We start from the raw sequence: 20,145 nt of genomic DNA, 5'->3' as shown, positions 1-20,145 counted from the left end.
TTCCTCCTTCCTTTCCTTCCTTCCTTCCTTCCTTCTTTTCTTCCTTCCTTCCTTCCTTCCTTCCTTCCTTCCTTCCTTCCTTCCTTCCTTCCTTCCTTCCTTCTTTTCTTCCTTCCTTCCTTCTTTTCTTCCTTCCTTCCTTCTTTTCTTCCTTCCTTCCTTCCTTCCTTCCTTCCTTCCTTCCTTCCTTCCTTCCTTCCTTCCTTCCTTCCTTCCTTCCTTCCTTCCTTCCTTCCTTCCTTCCTTCCTTCCTTCCTTCCTTCCTTCATTCCCTTCCTTCTTTTCTTTCTTCCTTCCTTCCTTCCTTCCTTCTTTTCTTCCTTCCTTCTTTCCTTGACCCGAAGACAGCACAAGGGTTAACAATAGCCAATTCTGAACAGTAGAAAATTCACTTAGTAGGGATCTCTCAATTACTGATGTAATTACTGATCCGGTAATAACCGGATGTGTATATTACTGTGTCGTCTGCGTATAAATGTATTTGACAGTTGGAGCAGGTTTTTGGGAGGTCATTAATAAAAATGGAGAAAAGGAGTGGTCCAAGGGATGAGCCTTGTGGTACTCCCTTCTCAACGATTGTGTATTTGGATCGGATTCCATTAAGGTAACACACTGACGTCTGTTATGGAGATAAGAGTTGAACCAAAGAAGAGAGTGTCTAGAGATACCAATTGAGTAAAGTTTGTCCAGTAGAAGGTAGTGATCAATAATGTCAAAAGCTTTAGTGAGATCCAGAAATATTGCAGTGATACAGTGAGATATTTTGGCTAAAGTTTGTAGCTTATATACGACCACCAACTGGTCATGTGACCACTCTTTCTCAACAGAGGTGAATGCAGAGGGCATTAACAAGGCGTTCAATAAATGTTCATCAGGGCCTCCGGAAAAACAAACCAGTCTTGACAGAGACTGAAGAGAGATTCCGATCTGAGCGGCAGCTCAGGTGTTTGTGCTACAAAGTTTTATTTCAACAACATCCCTACCTTCAAGTGAAGCACGAGTTTCCTCGTGTTTTGCCTTTTTTCCTCTCTTGCTCGCTCCTGATTTGTGATGTCTTTTGGAAGAAAAGTTGAAATCTCTGCAAGAGCCTGTCTGCACCTTCTGATTGGTCAGATTTCGAGTGCTGCCAATCATTGCACGGCCAGATTCCTGAGCTGCTGCTGCCGTTCTCAGCTTGTTGCTAAGCAACCAACGTTATTGATACAGGAAGTGAAGAAGCAGAACACGATGCACAATGCAAATCAATACATTGCTGAAATGAAGGCTAGAGGGATATTAAATGGGAGCGTTTAAAATAATGTTTTTATTTAAAGTAACTAAAAAGTTACTTTTCATAGTAACACATTACTTTTTGGTCTAAGTAACTGAGTTACTAACTAAGTTACTTTTTAATGACGTAACTAATAACGGTAACTAGTTACTATTTTTCAGTAAATAGCACAACACTGGTCCTCTCGCACAAAACGTGGCCCCCGTTGGAAGATGAGGCGTGTTCTGGTTTTAGGGAGGGAGGGGGGCAGCACTGCCGGTACCGGCTGACCCCCCCCCCCCAGGTTTGTAGCCGAGCCTCGTCACCTCGCTGACATCTCTCTCTGATTCTCCTCTGTCTCCCTCGGCGACCGACGCAGCGGCCCAGAAGGTTTGCCACCTGCAGGGCATCAACGTGACGGACTTCACCCGCGCCATGCTGACGCCCCGGATCAAGGTGGGGAGGGAGGTGGTGCAGAAGGCCCAGACCAAGCAGCAGGTGAGCATGACCCGCCCGCCACGCCACAAACACCACAAACACCACAAACACAAGTTAATGGAACGGTGTCTTTCTGTCAAATACGGAAGAGTATCAGCCATGCAGGAGAAAAAATATTTGAGAGGGGAAGATTTTTTTTATTGTGCACTTTGAGAAAAAAGTAGAAATGTCGAGAATAATGTTGAAATACAATTTCAAGAATAAAGTCGAAATTTCGCCTTTTTTCGCAACATTTCGACTTTTTTCTCTAAATTGTACTTCAACATTATTCTCGACATTGCAACTTTTTTCTGGACATTTCAACTTTTTTCTCGAAATTGCGCCTTTTTTCTCGAAATTCTACTTCAACATTTATCTCGACATTTCAACTTTTTTCTCAAGATTTCAACTCATTCACAAAATTTTGACTTTTTTCTCGACATTTCAACTTTTTTCTCGAAGTGCACAATAAAAAAAAAATCTTCCTCCTGTAAAATATTATTTTTATTTTTCTCCTGCCTGGCCCTAATATTTTTCCATACCATTGTCATATTTTTTTTCTTTCAAAAAAGAATACGACTATCTGTGTTTGACGACAGCTATTTTGTGTTATTTTATAACTTTGTTGTAGTTTTGGTTTTATTTGTTTGTGTGTTTTTTTTTAATTACATTTATAGGAAAGTGTTTTTTTTTAATTGCGTAATTTGTTTTAGTTTTTTTTATTATTACATTAATTAAAATTTGATTTCATAGGAAAAAGGGACAGATAAAGTAAGCTTTGTCTTCTTTCTGTTCCCTTTCATTCAAGGAAAGAGATTTATTGTAATTATATTGAGCTGTTTTGTTTTTCTTTTAATGAATGAAATAAAGACCCTGGTATGTGTTCATCCTGTCGTCTGTGTCCAGGCCGACTTCGCCGTGGAGGCTCTGGCCAAGGCGATGTACGAGCGTCTGTTCCGCTGGATCCTGGCCAGAGTCAACAAGACCCTGGACAAGAGCAAGAGACAGTCGTCCTCCTTCCTGGGAATCCTGGACATCGCCGGCTTCGAGATCTTCGAGGTGACGTCTCCCCTAAGCAACTCTTAGGGCCAGGCAGGAGAAAAATACAAATAATGTTTTAGAGGAGGAAGCTTTTCTTTCATTATGCACTTCGAGAAAAAAGTCGTAATGTCAAGAAAAAAGTCGAAATGTCGAGATTAATGTTGAAGTACAATTCCGAGAAAAAAGTCGAAATGTCGAGAAAAAAGTCGACATGTCGACAAAAAAGTCGAAATTTCGAGATTAATGTTGAAGTACAATTTCGAGAAAAAAGTTGAAATGTCGAGAAAAAAGTCGACATGTCAAGAAAAAAGTCGAAATTTCGAGATTAATGTTGAAGTACAATTTCGAGAAAAAAGTTGAAATGTCGAGAAAAAAGTCGACATGTCGACAAAAAAGTCGAAATTTCGAGATTAATGTTGAAGTACAATTTCGAGAAAAAAGTTGAAATGTCGAGAAAAAAGTCGACATGTCAAGAAAAAAGTCGAAATGTTTAGAAAAAAGTCGAAATGTCAAGATTAATGTGAAGTACAATTTCGAGAAAAAAGTCGAAATGTCGAGATTAATGTTGAAGTACAATTTCGAGAAAAAGTTTAAATGTCGAGAAAAAAGTCGAAATGTTTAGAAAAAAGTCGAAATGTCAAGATTAATGTTGAAGTACAATTTCGAGAAAAAGTTTAAATGTCGAGAAAAAAGTCGAAATGTTTAGAAAAAAGTCGAAATGTTTAGAAAAAAGTCGAAATGTCGAGATTTATGTTGAAGTAAAATTTCGAGAAAAAAGTCGAAATGTTGAGAAAAAAGGCGAAATTTCGATTTTATTCACGAAATTTCGACTTTATTCTTGAAATTGTATTTCAATGTAAAACTCGACATTTCGACTTTTTTCTGGACATTTTGACTTTTTTCTCGACAAGTGCACAATACATTTTTTTTTTCCACTCTCAAGTATGTTTTTTCCTGCATGGCCCTAATAATACTCTTCCGTACAACCCTGTAAACGCCCCGCTGACTCCTCCCACCTCTCGTCTGACTCCTCCCACCTCTCGTCTGACTCCTCCCACCTCTTGTCTGACTCCTCCCACCTCTCGTCTGACTCCTCCCCCCTCTCGTTGCCAGGACAACTCGTTCGAGCAGCTGTGCATCAACTACACCAACGAGCGCCTGCAGCAGCTCTTCAACCACACCATGTTCATCATGGAGCAGGAGGAGTACAAGAGGGAGGGCATCGACTGGAGCTTCATCGACTTCGGCCTGGACCTGCAGCCGTGCATCGAGCTCATCGAGAGGCCGGTGAATCTCCCAGCATGCTCAGCGTGTTAGGAGTCTCACACGCCTGATTTAGTTTTAGTTTTAGTTTAGTTTATTTATTTAGCAGTATAAGACAAATTGAACAAAAAATGAAAAACATTGAAATAATATGCAAGGAAAGGAAGAAGCCTGCTGGCTTATATGTTTTTTATCCTTTCCATATATGAATAAAAAACAAAACAAAAGCTACACAAGGGGGAGTAAAAACAACAAAAAAACACAAAAGAAAATGTAACTCAGATCAAATAATGAACACTACAAACAATAAGAAGGTTCTTTAAATGTTTTTTTGAATATTGGCAAGGATGGTGATGATTTAAGAGATTTATTGAGTGATTTAAATGAAGGAAATCTCCTCTTCGCACGTTTAATGTATGTCCATCCCCAAGCCTCCATGGGGCCCTAAGCAAAATTAGATTTTGGGGGCCTCTATTACTGCCAATAATACTGTTTATTGATCATTCACACACCCACTATAAACTTATTTCAAGTTATTTTATTTCAAGACCATGGAAGCAGAACAACAGATTAACAAATTTGCAGAAAAATCTTTCAATTCATATTGATCAAAGTCAGCAACTGCCCCTACTGGCCACACAGAGAAGCAACAGGTCAAAGGTGAAAGAGCTGCACAGTTGCAGCAGTGTTGTTTCCATCATCCTATTGTCAGCCTGGCAGGTTTTTACCATCTATGGTTTTTAATCTGAAATTAGAGCAAATTCAGCTACAAGAGCGGCCTGGGGTTGATTTACACTTAATATTTAAAGGGATATAGTACTAAGTGTGATACTGGGCAGAGTAGTTACAGAAAAGTATCTACTCGGCACGTTAGACCCCTAGTGGGAAAGAACCAAACCGAGTGGAGGAAAGACGAGTAGGTACAAGTGGGAAAGTTCCATTGGTGCCAAACTACTTCCTGATTTGTTCATTCCAGCCAGTTTAACATTTTTTTTTGTGTTAACTGGGTGACTTGTTAGTAGATCTGGGGATCGATTCAAATGTCAAGAATTGATTCGATTTCGATTCTTAAGATTCAGAATCGATTATCAAGATTTGATTCGATCTGATTCGATTTGATTCCGATATTGATTTGGGTTAGTGTTATTAAAACTGTTTTTTGAGCTGTTGCATGAATTATATGACTGTAGTTCTGCAACATATTAATACTAGTATTATATTGAGATTCAACAGCAATTATTGGCAGCTAATGATGCTGTAAGGACCAATCAGCTCCCAGAATGCTGATAGAACTGCTTTCAGAAACATCGTGGGTCAGAATTACCAAACAGATCCAGGGAGGAAACAGAGACGGATTAAATCAGTTTTATTTTTTCCCACATTCCGTTTAAATTTTAAAAAATTTTGGTCTATTTTGATTTTAAATTTTTTGAGAATTTGGTTTTTAGCATTTTATGCAAATGTAACCCCAAGACAGTATATAAAGTAATGAAATATAGACAATTTATGCAATTATAACTGAAAACGTATTTAAAGGCAAAAACATGGCACCACACTGCAAAAACTCAAAATCATAACAAGAATATTTGTCTTATTTTTAGTTAAAATGTCTAATTTTTAATCAAAAAAATCTCATTACACTTAAAACAAAACTCGTCACTGGAAAAAACAACAATTTTCACCTGTTTCAAGTAGATTTTCACTTAAAATAAGTAGAAAAATCTGCCACTGGAACAAGACTTTTTAGCTTGTAATGAGAAGATAAATCTTTTCCCACTGGCAGAATTTTCTACTTATTAAAAGTGAAAATTTACTTGAAACAGGTGAAAATTGTCAAACAACAAGTTATTTTTCTAGTAATTTTTTGATTTTTTTACTAAAAATGAGACATTTTAACTAGAAATAAGACAAATATTCCTGGTAAGATTTTGAGTTTTTGCAGTGCAGTTTTTGTGGTGTCCAACAAAACATTCCTTTTTTGGGCATAAACAAAAAAATACCAAAAGTTGTAATGTAATGATGAAAGAAAATCGATCTTGAGACATACAAATCGATTTTTAGGAATGAATATGAGAATCGATTTAGAATCGGAAAATCAATTTGTTTAACACAGGCCTACTGGTTAGCGTCTATCATCCCTTCATCCACACCTGACCCCGATCCCAGATCGGTGCAGGAGGAAACTGAGCGTGTGTGGTGTTGTCTGTCCTGCAGAACAACCCGCCGGGTATCCTGGCGCTGCTGGACGAGGAGTGCTGGTTCCCCAAAGCCAGCGACACCTCCTTCGTGGAGAAGCTGGTGAACATGCACACAGCGCACGTGAAGTTCTGCAAACCCAAGGCTAACAGCCGCCTGGTGTTCTCCGTGCTGCACTACGCCGGCAAGGTGAGGCCCCTGCAGGAAGGGGGCGGTGTCGCCTGATCCATCGCTCCGTCATAAGCTTTGGTTTAGGAGAGAAGACTGACGTTGGGGTGAGAAACATGGCTTCCTCTGCTGCTTCCAGGTCGACTACAACGCGGCCAGCTGGCTGACGAAGAACATGGACCCTCTGAACGACAACGTGACGGCGCTGCTCAACAACTCGTCCAGCAACTTCATCCAGGACCTGTGGAAAGACAGTGCGTCCCAGGCGAGAAACGCGTGTTGCGTCGCGTCTGCAGCCTCTAACATGTGACGGTCTCTCCTTCCAGCGGACCGAGTGGTGGGTTTGGACACCATGACCAAGATGTCCGAGAGCTCGGCGCCCACCAAGTCCAAGAAGGGCATGTTCCGCACGGTGGGCCAGCTGTACAAGGAGTCTCTGGGCAAACTGATGACCACGCTGCACAACACGCAGCCCAACTTCGTGCGCTGCATCATCCCCAACCACGAGAAGAGGGTAAGAGGTTGCCGCCAGCACCGTATCCGCCACGTGTCTGCAGATGTTTGTACTAGGGCTGTTCCATTAATCGATTTTAAATCGTAATCGCGATTATGTAATTAGAACGATGTTAAAACGTGAAAATCGTAAAAAAAAAAAAAAAAAAAAAAAAAAAAAAATTTTACCTTGTCTGCACACTAGGGGTGTAACAATATATCGTGCCACGAAATTTCGCGATACAAAAACGTCACGATACGTGTCGTGGAGGTGACAACCTGTATCGCGATATTGGGTTATTAATATTAATCTATTGTGTTGACTAGAAACGCGCATCCGACCGCGGCCGCAGCCGCGACCGCGCGGACCAAAATCTTACTCCGCTCATAAGAAAGTAGTCCCGTTTTGCGGTCCTGTTTTGAGCTCTGAACCAGTGGCGTAGCCAGAAAAGAGACTTTGGGTGTGCACCAGCAAAGACTGGGTGTGCCAAATTTTTTTTCAACAAAACTAGACGTTACACCTCCACAAACATTCAAAAGCATGTATATCCAACATTATTGACAGTGCAAAACATATCCACATGTTGTGTTGCTCTCAATATATAATAAGTATAATAATATATATAATATAATAATAAGTAATATAATAACCACACTTTATGTATGTCCTAAAAAAAAAACATCACAAAAACATAACCACACACACACATAGCTGCTCAATGAAGCAAACATAGTGAAATATAACACTCATGCACTCAGAGCCATAACGTATCCACATTACGCATTATCAACAAAGCTATTTAACCAGAGGCAGAACACAACTATTTGGCTTAAGGTCGGCCTGATGGTTTTATTATAAAATAATAAAATAAAATAATATAATTTTCCCAAAAGGACAGGTTGGTCAGCAGAAATTCAAACCATACTGGGCATCTAGGTTTTTGTGCAACAAGCATTTTTAATAGCTTTGAATAAATTGCAAATCTTGCTTATGCAATCTTTCCATATAAATCATATTTAGATATTAATCACTTAGTAGCCTACCAAGTGGCTCTTCCTACACTTCCACCTAATATTAGACCAACCTGTTGGCTTTCCCTGTCTGTCCTGATTCTTTCTCTCTCTTCCTCTCTTCTTCTTTTCTACCTCTCCATAAAGTTACCGTCAATCCAAAACACTCGCGCTGCAGCGCGTGCTCGCGGGGGCGCGCATTGGAGCTGCAGCTCATACTAGTGTGTGTGTCGGGGAGGAGAGAGGGGGGCGGGTGAAGGAGCAGAGGGGCGCCTATAATGACGTGCTGCTGTTATTAATCATATGCATTACACAGAAAAGGCTTTTAAATACAGAAAATGCACACTTCAAATCTTTTTCAAACATGAGCAACGAGAGGCTCCTCAGTCTCTCTGTGAGCGTCGTCACTCTGACGGCTCTGGTCCTGTTGACGACTAAAAAAAGGCTCCACGGAGCAACTTGTAACAGGCAATGCTATCAGAATACGATGCAAACAGTTAATCTTGGATAAAACATCTTTGTCGCAGGAGTCTAAGACTTCAATAATGGACGGGAACTCATGTCCGCCATCCACCTTCCATTTGATGAGTTGTCTGAAGGCTGATTTATGGTTCCGCGTTACACCGACGCAGAGCCTACGGCGTAAGGTACGCGGCGACGCACACCTTACGTTGTGCGTCGCCGCGTACCTTACGCCGTCGATTTAATGCGGAACCATAATTTAGGTTTAACAGTCCAGCTGCCGCGACGGGGGTTTTACATGCAAAAATAAGATTTTTTATTTTGAAATATTTTAAACATCATGATTACATACTAATAGCCTAGATTAGCCTAGATTTAGAATACTTAGAAGACTATACCAAAAAACGAAAAAAAATTCATAAAATTTTTGGGTGTGCCAGCTGTCTCTTTGGGTGGCACTGGCACACCCTGGCACACCCGTGGCTACGCCACTGCTCTGAACCTTTACTTATTTAAGTCTGGTGTAGAGTTAAGCCTTACCTTATTAAATTAAACCTTTTTCGGGTCTTGAGTAGGAGAAACACGGGACAACTTCTGCGTGAGTTTGCGTGTACTTCAATGTCCGCTCAACAGCGTAGGATTTCAGAACATCAACACAGCACCTAGTGCTGTATCACTCCGCCCAATCTAAAACATACTAACAACTGATAAACTGACTAGTGTCATTATAGTCCCTGATTTACAGAATATAAAGAATATATTTATAAAATAATGAACCCTGAATTACCAAAATAACCTTCTTAACAAAAATAAATCTCCTCTTACACTTATAAGGTGAGCATGAATCAATCTTTTTTATGATGTAAAATTGTATGTATTTATTTACTTTTATTTATTTATTCAATTTTAGTTGTTAAATTTCTGGAAAAGAAAAAAGTCAAATCATACATGAGAGAAACTATTCAGTTTGTGGCTAAATATTTTTACCTGTATGAAACTGAAGATGCAAATGCAAACCTGACATTTACTTTTAGTTCAGTTTGTGGAAAATGGTTGGCCTGGCTTTCTCTTTAAAACTTAAACAGTTATAAAGCATTACAAACTGTAAAAATAGGGCAAACGCACAGCATTGTTTTGTATTTTGTGTCTTTCAAATAAAAGACCATTTTTTCCAGTCATATATTCCTCTATCAAGGTTGTTAAAAAATACTGCTATAATATCGTATCGTATCGTTATCGTGACCTCAATATCGTGTATCGTACCGTATCGTGAGATTAGTGTATCGTTACACCCCTACTGCACACATATTAATGATTGATACCATATTAATGATTGATGGAAATACCTCTCAATACCTGCGACAAGTGCCCCATGGGAGAGGCTCTTTAGTGTAGGAGGGGGCGTTGTAACCATGGTGATATACTAACATGCCACCGGGCATCCCTCAAGCCAGATGCCGTAGACCGGCTCGTGTTCCTTGCAAAAAACTTGCAAATGTGAACAGCAAATGTAATGACTGACATTACACACCTCTACCTCCTTCATTATTATTTAGCATGTAAAGACCCAGTTTAGTTTAATTAGAAAATGTCTTGTTTTATTTAATTGGAAATACAACTTACTGTATGTTTGCAAGTGCTGATTTGCTGATTTTTTTTTTTCAGAGATAAAACTTTATATTTTATTATATTTCTTAAAACTTTTTTCAACTTATTTTATAGAGTTTTGCACTTTATTCATTCATTTTTGGTTTAATAAGAGCAAAGTTTGCACTTAAAGCCCAATGGGGCAAATGTTCAATAAAAAAACTGCATATTTGAAATCATTTCTTTGCCTTTTGTCAATTCACAAAATAATCGTAATCGTAATCGAAAATCGGATTTTGAGAGAAAAAAATCGAGATTTTATTTTTGGGCAAAATCGAACAGCCCTAGTTTGTACAGTTGTGCTTATCGCCGCTGTGCTGCAGGCTGGTAAGATGGACTCCAACCTGGTGCTGGACCAGCTGAGGTGTAACGGAGTGTTGGAGGGAATCCGCATCTGCAGGCAGGGCTTTCCAAACCGCATCCTGTTCCAGGAATTCAGGCAGAGGTGAACGACTTATCATTATTCTCATTATTACACCACAAAGTCTTAATTTCTCACTTGGAGCAGTGGGTGGGCATCAGGGGCGTAGCTCTGGAATGGTTCAGGTCGTACTTGGCAGACCGAACTTTCTGCTCCTCTCTCATGTGGGGTTCCGCAGGGTTCGGTCCTCGGCTCTCTCGTGTTCTCTTTGTATTTGCTCCAGCTTGGCTCCATGCTTAGGAAGCATGGGATTTTTTACCATTGTTAGGCAGATGACAGTCAAATTTATGTCCCTCTAAGGCCCCCGTTTACACATAGCCGGGTATTTACAAAAATTTCCCCCTCTACGTTTTGAAAAATTCCATCGTTTACACAAGATCGTTTTCAAAATCTCTTCGTTTACACGAATCCGCATAAATAGGCTGTTAACGTCATGCCAGCCAATCAGAATCCTGGAAAAAACATCAACAAATGACACGTGACGTGTAACTTCCAGTTAAGGCTGATTTATGGTTCCGCTTTACACCAACGCAGAACCTACGCCTTAGGCTCTGCGTCGATTTAACGTGGGACCATAATTCAGGCTTTACTTCCAAGACGGAACGAGAGTCTTTCGTTTGGAGTGACAGAGAAGTGGAGTTACTTTTAAGTGTGACTTTAGAATATAAAACAGGTAAAATACAAGAAAATATTGACGGTGGCCAAACAAATTGTAAACACAGGTCGCACTCATGACGCTGGTGACGTTTCTGTTGCATAATGTGACGTTTTGAAGCCTAAACCTCCGTTTTCCTCTGTTTAGACGCAAACGTGAAAACAGAGTTTTTGAAAATCTCCACTTTGGCCGGAGTTTTCAGAAATTATCGTTTTTGGTGACTTTGAGCTCCGTTTTCGTGTAAACGAACGGCCAAAACGCATGAAAACGCGGCCGTTTTTGCTCCGTGTAAACGGGGCCTTAAAAAGAAAGACGCTTACTCAATCACAGTGTCTTGATGACATAAAGGCCTGGATGTCTCTGAACTTTTTACATTTTAATGAAAAAAAGACTGAAGTGATGGTTTTTGGTGGCACCGCTGGAACACCCTTCCAGATCTGGGGCCCTTCGCCCGGCATGTAAAACCTACCATCACTAATCTAGGGGTAAAAGTGGATGCAGCTCTCAAGCTTGACAGCCAGATCAGGGCGGTTGTCAAATCTAGTTTTTATGATTTGCGGCAGCTGGCTAAAATAAAGCCAATTCTTTCAAGACAACAGCTTGAAATAGTAATCCATGTGGGGGTTAGTGCCTCCTCCATCTCCGTCTCCAGATGGTTCAGAATGCTGCAGCCTTTTAACTGACACACGGAAACATGAGCACATTTCCCCCTTTTCAGCCTCCCTCCACTGGCTGCCCATACATTCTAGGATTCATTTTAAAATTCTTTTATTTGCTTTTAAATCCTTGAATGATCTTGCTTTTTTAAATCCCTTGTCAAAACCCATCTTTTCTCCTTGGCTTTTAACAGTTAGCAAGACAGTTGACTTTATTTTATCCTTTTATTCTTTATTTTATTCTTTTACTTTTTTTATCCAATTTTGATTGACTGTATGACTGTTACCTTTATTTTATGTCTTTACTTTACTTTATTTATTTTATTTAACATTTTATGTCCTGAGCTGTTTTGTCTTGTTATTATTCTGTACAGCACTTTGGTCAGTTTTGGTTGTTTTAAATGTGCTTAACAAATAAAATTAGATTGGATTAGGATTGGATTATTGTTGAAGGCTCAGAAACAACATCTGCTGCTTCTTTTTTTTGGAAAATATAGCAAATTGAACATTATTAGGAATGAAAACAACCCAAATATTGAAGATTTCGGTCGCCCGGGGGGAGTTCTTCCTCTCAGGGCGGTACTACGGTTCAGGTTTTATGCTGATGATATTCAAGTATACATCTCTAAAGCACCAAATTATTAAATATATCTATTAAATTGTCTCTGCTTAAAAAAAAAAGTAGATGGCAGGTGTAGATTTATTTCTACCTTCTTTTCAACCAAACTTCTATAATTTTTGCATCTTGATGAACCGGCTTTGAGTTAAAATACAAGTTTACATCGACTCGGGTCAGAAAGCACGACAGTTTGAGTCGGCAATGGCTAAATATAAAGTCCACCCTTGATAGAAATCACATAACACGATTCAGACCATAGCGGCAGCAACGAATGACCAGGTTTGTGTGGTCTGCAGGTACGAGATACTTGCTGCCGGCTCCATCCCCAAGGGCTTCATGGATGGAAAACAGGCGTGCAGTCTGATGGTGAGCTGGACGGACGGATGGACGGATGGACGGACGGACGGAGGCTTTAGCTGTCCTACATTTCTGATATCAGCGACGGTCAAACCTGAAGTACAGCTAGAAGTAATGATGTAAATAAGACACTCCTCTTCTCCTGCAGGTAAAGCACCTGGATCTGGACACCAACCTTTACCGCATCGGCCAGAGTAAGATGTTCTTCAGGACGGGAGTTCTGGCTCAGCTGGAGGAAGAGCGGGACCTCAAACTCACCGTCGTCATCATCGCCTTCCAGGCTCAAGCTAGAGGCTTCCTGGGCCGCAAGTAGGAGGACGTGTCACCGTATACGACCTTAAACAATTTATACAACCTTAAACACCTTATACCACTTTATACACCTTATACGACCTTATACGACCTTAAACACTTTATACGACCTTAAACACCTTATACGACCTTAAACACCTTATACGACCTTAAACACCTTATACGACCTTAAACACCTTATACGACCTTAAACACCTTATACGACCTTAAACACTTTATACGACCTTAAACACCTTATACGACCTTAAACACTTTATACGACCTTAAACACCTTATACGACCTTAAACACCTTATACGACCTTAAACACCTTATACGACCTTAAACACTTTATACGACCTTAAACACCTTATACGACCTTAAACACCTTATACGACCTTAAACACCTTATACGACCTTAAACACCTTATACGACCTTAAACACCTCATACGACCTTATACGACCTTATACGACCTTATACGACCTTAAACACTTTATACGACCTTAAACACCTTATACGACCTTAAACACCTTATACGACCTTAAACACCTTATACGACCTTAAACACCTTATACGACCTTAAACACCTTATACGACCTTAAACACTTTATACGACCTTAAACACCTTATACGACCTTAAACACTTTATACGACCTTAAACACCTTATACGACCTTAAACACCTTATACGACCTTAAACACCTTATACGACCTTAAACACTTTATACGACCTTAAACACCTTATACGACCTTAAACACCTTATACGACCTTAAACACCTTATACGACCTTAAACACCTTATACGACCTTAAACACCTCATACGACCTTATACGACCTTATACGACTTTATACGACCTTAAACACCTTATACGACCTTAAACACTTTATACGACCTTAAACACCTTATACGACCTTAAACACCTTTTACAACCTTAAACACCTTATACGACCTTAAACACCTTATACGACCTTAAACACCTTATACGACCTTAAACACTTTATACGACCTTAAACACCTTATACTGTACGACCTTAAACACCTTTTACAACCTTAAACACCTTATACGACCTTAAACACCTTTTACAACCTTAAACACCTTATACGACCTTAAACACCTTATACGACCTTAAACACCTTATACGACCTTAAACACCTTATACGACCTTAAACACTTTATACGACCTTAAACACCTTATACTGTACGACCTTAAACACCTTTTACAACCTTAAACACCTTATACGACCTTAAACAATTTATACGACCGTATACAACCTTAAACACCTTAAACCCTTTATACAACATTAAACACCTTACACGACATTAAACACCTTTTACGATCTTATACAACCTTATACACCTTATAAACCTTATAAAATATTACGCACCTTATAAGACCGTATACGACCTTATACGACCTTATACACCTTATACGACCTTTTACAACCTTAAACACCTTATAAACCTTATAAAATCTTATAAACACTTTATACGACCTTAAACACCTTATACGACCTTAAACACCTTATACGACCTTATACGACCTTATACGACCTTATACGACCTTATACAACATTAAACACCTTATACGACCTTAAATACCTTATACGACCTTACACACCTTAAACACCTTATACACCTTATAAAATCTTACGCACCTTAAATGACCTTATAGGACTTTAAACACCTTATATGACCTTATACAACCTTTAACACCATATACAACCTTATACAACCTTTAACACCTTATACGACCTTAAACATCTTATATGACCTTATACGACCTTACACATCTTATACGACCTTATACACCTTATACACCTTATTCCAGTGGTTCTCAACCTTTTTGTGGTCTCGGACCCTCTGCAAATTTGTGATCAACTCTTAGAACCCCCCATTGCAAAGTTCAAGTTGCTGAGGATCCCGATCATTTCCTGTAAATCCCAACATGATATATTCTTCTTTATAAAGTCTCTTTTTGCCGTCTTGTTTTCGTTTTCATTTCTGGTGACTGAGAGTCTGCTACGTTCGGAACAAGCAATCTTTTTTTTTAATATGAGCCATCATCATCTACTTTTTTTTTTCTTTTTCTTTGTGTTACTGTTATTATCGTCTTCTTCCTTGTTTTGATTTTCAACATTATTGCAATTTCTAGCATTTTTCAACATTATTGCAATTTCAAGCGTTAACTTGAACATTGCAAGTTAATGAGCGTTCCCCCAACAGCTTCCTGCATTTTAAAGAAATGAAGGGTGTACTTAGAATATTGTGATTTTCTGTAATGCAATTACAATAACAAAAATGTCATACATTCTGGATTCATTACAAATCAACTGAAATATTGCAAGCCTTTTATTATTTTAATATTGCTGATTATGGTTTACAGTTTAAGAAAACTCAAATATCCTATCTCAAAAAAATAGAATATTCTGGGAATCTTAATATTAAACTGTAAACCATAATCAGCAATATTAAAATAATAAAAGGCTTGCAATATTTCTGTTGATTTGTAATGAATCCAGAATGTATGACATTTTTGTTTTTTTTAATTGCATTACAGAAAATAAAGAACTTTATCACAATATTCTAATTTTCTGAGACAGTCCTGTATATTCCCACTGAAACTAGGGGGCTCTTACTTTGAAAAGGATGCAGATCGTGTTACGTTTGTATCGACAGTGTCGTGCAGTTACTTCAACAATGCAAACGGGTGCAAGATTTCTTATTAAAATACAACAAAATACACTTGTGAAGAGTAAAAAAAGGTCATGTAACCCTCTGTAGTTTAGCTAGATAAAGGTCTCGGTCACATTTGAGTAAAATAATAATCCTTTCTATAAATGTCAGAGGATCTTTTAAAAAAAATATATATTCTATTATCGCAGACCCCCGGTTGAGAATCACTGCCTTACATACTGTACCTTATACGACCAGTACCTGTTCCCGTGGTAACCGCTTGGACGGGTGCATCCTTGTGCAGCTTTTCCAGCGTTGACCTCTGACCTTTCTCCGTCTTTCAGGGCGTTCAGTAAACGTCAGGCGCAGCTGACGGCCATGAAGGTGATCCAGAGGAACTGCGCCTGCTACCTGAAGCTGAAGAACTGGCAGTGGTGGAGGCTTTTCACCAAGGTGCTGCACGTTAACCTTCTCTCTGACTAACAAAACCTTCACCCGGGACGCTACCCTCAACGTATTTTATCATCTTACTTGCTGATGACACCAATCTTCTTGTTACTGACACTAACCCTGACTCACTTTCTGTTAAACAAACTATCACTCAATGTTACAAAGTCTAATTTCATCATCTTTAAGAATAAAAATAAGAATTATAATTTAGAAAATGCAAAAGATTTATATTAATAAGGTTTTACTTTCTAATGTTTCATCAGAAAAGTTTTTAGGTGTCAATATTGATGAGAAACTTTGTTTTAATCATTGCAAATTTTTGTGCAAGAAGGTATAAAAAAAGGTTAAACCCTTTTTAAAAATAAGCACTTTATTAACTTTGTACAACATTTTAATTTATTCCTATACTGTATATCTTATGTAATTTAATTTGGGCTAGCACTTATCCTTCTTTTTTACAACCTATTCATAGATTCCAACAGGAATCCTGATGTATAAAGTCATATGCTCTCCGTTAACTTTACCTAGACATTTTCATCATTATTTAGAGTTTAATTCTTATTATCATTTATACTCCACAAGAAGAAGGAATGATTTGCACATCTCCTTCTGTAGAACCGCAGTTGCTAAATGTTCATTTCTGTATCAAGGTGTTTAAACAGTTTAAAACATCCAAGTGAAACATGTTCAACATTATCTGCATTCAAAAGAAAGCTGAAAAAAAGTTGATAGATTTTTAATATATCTGTGTTTTTCATTCACCATTATTCAAATATATTTCTAAGCTATTTAATTGTATTCTGAAGTATTGTATAACTCTGAGTTATCAGTTATACTGTATAGGCCGATGTATTGTGCTTATATGGTTATGTGAATTATTGTTTTTAGGAGGGGTTTTTATGACCTCTCCTGCACATCTTTTCCTAACTTTTTTCCTCCGTGTAATGTTCCTTTTTACGAGTGCAAACAATAAAACAAACGAACTTTAGATGAGTTTAAAACGTGAGTTGTGTATGTGTTTGTGGCGCAGGTGAAGCCGCTGCTGCAGGTGACCCGGCAGGAGGAGGAGATGGGCCAGAAGGACGAGGAGCTCAAATCGGCCAAGGAGGTGGCGGCCAAAACTGAGGCGGAGCTGAAGGACATTTCCCAGAAACACGCGCAGGTAAAACGAGCGTTCCGAATTAAAAAAAAAAAATATATATATATTAGGCCTGTCAAAGTTGACGTTAACTTAACGTCCTCTTAACGCCGACAATTTTTTTGTTATTAAAGTTTTTATTAAAGAAATAAAGTCAGTTATACAAGATTTACATCATTACATCAATCGGGTATTATTTTTCCTAAAAAAAGGAGAGAAAAAAAGGGAAAAAAAGGGGAGGAGAAGGAGAAAATAAAAAATAAATCAATCAATGAATAAGTAAAACAAATCATCAACCAAAATCCGATGTACAGTCAATCCAAGACTAATACTGAGTAAATAAATAAATCAAGAAGAACTCAAAAGGAAGATGCATTTGTAAGGGGATAGCAAAAAAGGGATTTTCACTTTCGTCTCTCGAACATTCTGAGAAGTCGCCTTAAAATAGTAAATAGAAAAAATAAATAAATAAAATAAAATAAAATAAATTAAAAAACAAAAAAAAATAAAAAAAAACCCAACAAGTTTCTTCGGTATACCATCAGCACAGCCGACAATTTTTTTAACGCACGATTAACGCGCAGGATAAAAAAAAACCGCGGCACCGTAGCTTGAGGAGAGGTATGGTGCATTACTGCTTGAAAATGTTTGAAAAGCGAGGAAAGATGGAGAATGAAAAGGGACTTTCAAAAAGATGCTGATGATTCGCTGGACAAGACTAAAGTTATTTGCATGTCGATTTGAAATGAATTAACATCAAAGTACGTCGAGTCTCAAATACTTGCAGCCAAACACACGACGGGGGATATTTTTTTAGCCTTTTATTTTCCTCCATATGAGGTTAGACATAATGACATGGAACATTTAACTGACCAATGCACTTCTTGTACAATATTTGTGATGAATATGGTTCATTGTTTTACATTGAGCTGCTTAAAAAAACAAGGAATCTTAAGTGAGTCTTTCCAAGTGTAAAGTTGGGACTACATTGTGTTTGTATTTATGAAGGAATGTTACATTCAGGTCAAAAGCTTTTTTTTGTGGAAAGTTGAATAAACATTGGCATAAAGCAGCATATTTGCCCTTTCTCATGTTGTTAACAGTATTAAAAACATTAAAAAATAAGGTTATAATAATAAGGTAATTTAGGTAATTTAGAACAGCAAAAAAATGCGTGAATAAATGTGGGATTAATATGCGATTAATCGCGAGTTAACTATGGACAACATGCGATTATTATTAATCGCGATTAAAAAAATGAATCGTTTGACAGCCCTAATATATATATATATATATATATATATATATATATATATATATATATATATATATATATATATATATATATATATACATACACAGGACTGTCTCAGAAAATTTGAATATTGTGATAAAGTTCTTTATTTTCTGTAATGCAATTAAAAAAACAAAAATGTCATTATTTTAATATTGCTGATTATGGTTTACAGTTTAAGATTAAGATTCCCAGAATATTCAAATTTTTTGAGATAGGATATTTGAGTTTTCTAAAGCTGTAAGCCATGATAATAAATAATTGCATTACAGAAAATCACAATATTCTAATTTTCTGAGACAGTCCTGTATGCAGACAAAAAAAAAAAACGTTGGGCTAACGATTGCTGCGTCTGTTGCAGCTGGTGGAGGAGAGGACGCAGCTGGAGACCAAGCTGCAGGCCGAGGCCGACATGTACGCCGAGGCCGAGGAGATGAGGGTTCGGCTGGAGGCCAAGAAGACGGAGCTGGAGGAGGTTCTGCACGACATGGAGGCCCGGCTGGAGGAGGAGGAGGAGCACAGCGTGGCCCTGCAGCAGGAGAAGAAGGACATGGAGCAGCAGCTGCAGGTTCTGGGCTGTTCCTGTTTCTGTCATCAGACACATGAGAAAAGAATAGAATAGAAAGCCTTTAGTGCAGGGGTCGGCAACCCGCGGCTCTAGAGCCGCATGCGGCTCTTCAGCGCCGCCCTAGTGGCTCCCTGGATCTTTTTCAAAAATGTTTGACCTTTTTTTCTTCTTTTTTTCTCTTTTTTTCTCTTTTTTCCATTTTTTCTCTTTTTTCTTCTTTTTTTTCTTTTTTCTTTTCTTCTTTTTTTTCCTTTTTTCTCTTTTTTTCTCCTTTTTTCTTTCCTTTTCAATCTCGACATTTCTACTTTTTTCTTGACATTTCGACTTTTTTCTCGAAATTTTGACTTTTTTCTCAACATTTCAACTTTTTTCTCAAGATTGTACTTCAACATTAATCTCGACATTACAACTTTTTTCTTGAAATTTTGACTTTTTTCTCGACATTTCAACTTTTTTCTCGACATTTCAACTTTTTTCTCGACATTTTGCCTGTCGCCATTTGCCTTCATTCTAAGGCTTACACAAGAGCTTTAATTTTTTGCGGCTCCAGACATATTTGTTTTTTGTGTTTTTGGTCCAATATGGTTCTTTCAACATTTTTGGTTGCCGACCCCTGCTTTATTGTCATTATGATGAGACAATGACATTAGGCAGCAGTTCCATAAAAGTGCACACATGTAAAAGGCCTTGTAAAAAAACAAAATAAGAAACAGGAAATATAAATACCGTATTTTCTGGACTATAAGCCGCTACTTTTTTCATAGGTTTTCAACCATGCAGCTTATACAAAGGTTCAGCTATTCTGTGGATTTTTCTTCCACCGCTCGGGGCGCTCTAACCCGAATTAGAATCAAAACTAAGACAAAATAAATGCAAAGAAGAATACGCTACTTCTTCTTTAGCAGATAGAAGTAGAAGCAGATTTCAAACAGATAAATAGATAAATAAATAATTTTCTCTTGGTTCTGTCCCGTTTTAATCAGCAAAGTTGCTGCCGTGTTAAAAGACACTGTT

At 38.2% G+C, this 20,145-nt stretch overlaps 1 protein-coding gene across 1 annotated transcript in view; it reads left to right on the top strand.

The window, feature by feature from the left end:
• Positions 1-20,145, top strand: part of LOC133422365 (myosin-11-like) — a 68,929-nt gene that overhangs the window by 9,617 nt on the left and 39,167 nt on the right. The window contains exons 11-22 of the mRNA XM_061712334.1: positions 1,562-1,747; positions 2,633-2,785; positions 3,881-4,054; positions 6,245-6,415; positions 6,534-6,648; positions 6,721-6,908; positions 10,330-10,451; positions 12,654-12,723; positions 12,863-13,023; positions 16,026-16,134; positions 17,162-17,293; positions 18,925-19,131. Coding sequence (XP_061568318.1) covers positions 1,562-1,747; positions 2,633-2,785; positions 3,881-4,054; positions 6,245-6,415; positions 6,534-6,648; positions 6,721-6,908; positions 10,330-10,451; positions 12,654-12,723; positions 12,863-13,023; positions 16,026-16,134; positions 17,162-17,293; positions 18,925-19,131 — 1,788 coding nt within the window. The remainder of the gene's footprint in view (positions 1-1,561; positions 1,748-2,632; positions 2,786-3,880; positions 4,055-6,244; positions 6,416-6,533; positions 6,649-6,720; positions 6,909-10,329; positions 10,452-12,653; positions 12,724-12,862; positions 13,024-16,025; positions 16,135-17,161; positions 17,294-18,924; positions 19,132-20,145) is intronic.

Source organism: Cololabis saira, chromosome 21 (assembly GCF_033807715.1).
Source record: "Cololabis saira isolate AMF1-May2022 chromosome 21, fColSai1.1, whole genome shotgun sequence".
NCBI lineage: Eukaryota > Metazoa > Chordata > Actinopteri > Beloniformes > Belonidae > Cololabis > Cololabis saira.
This window is presented reverse-complemented; position numbering and strand designations above follow the sequence as displayed.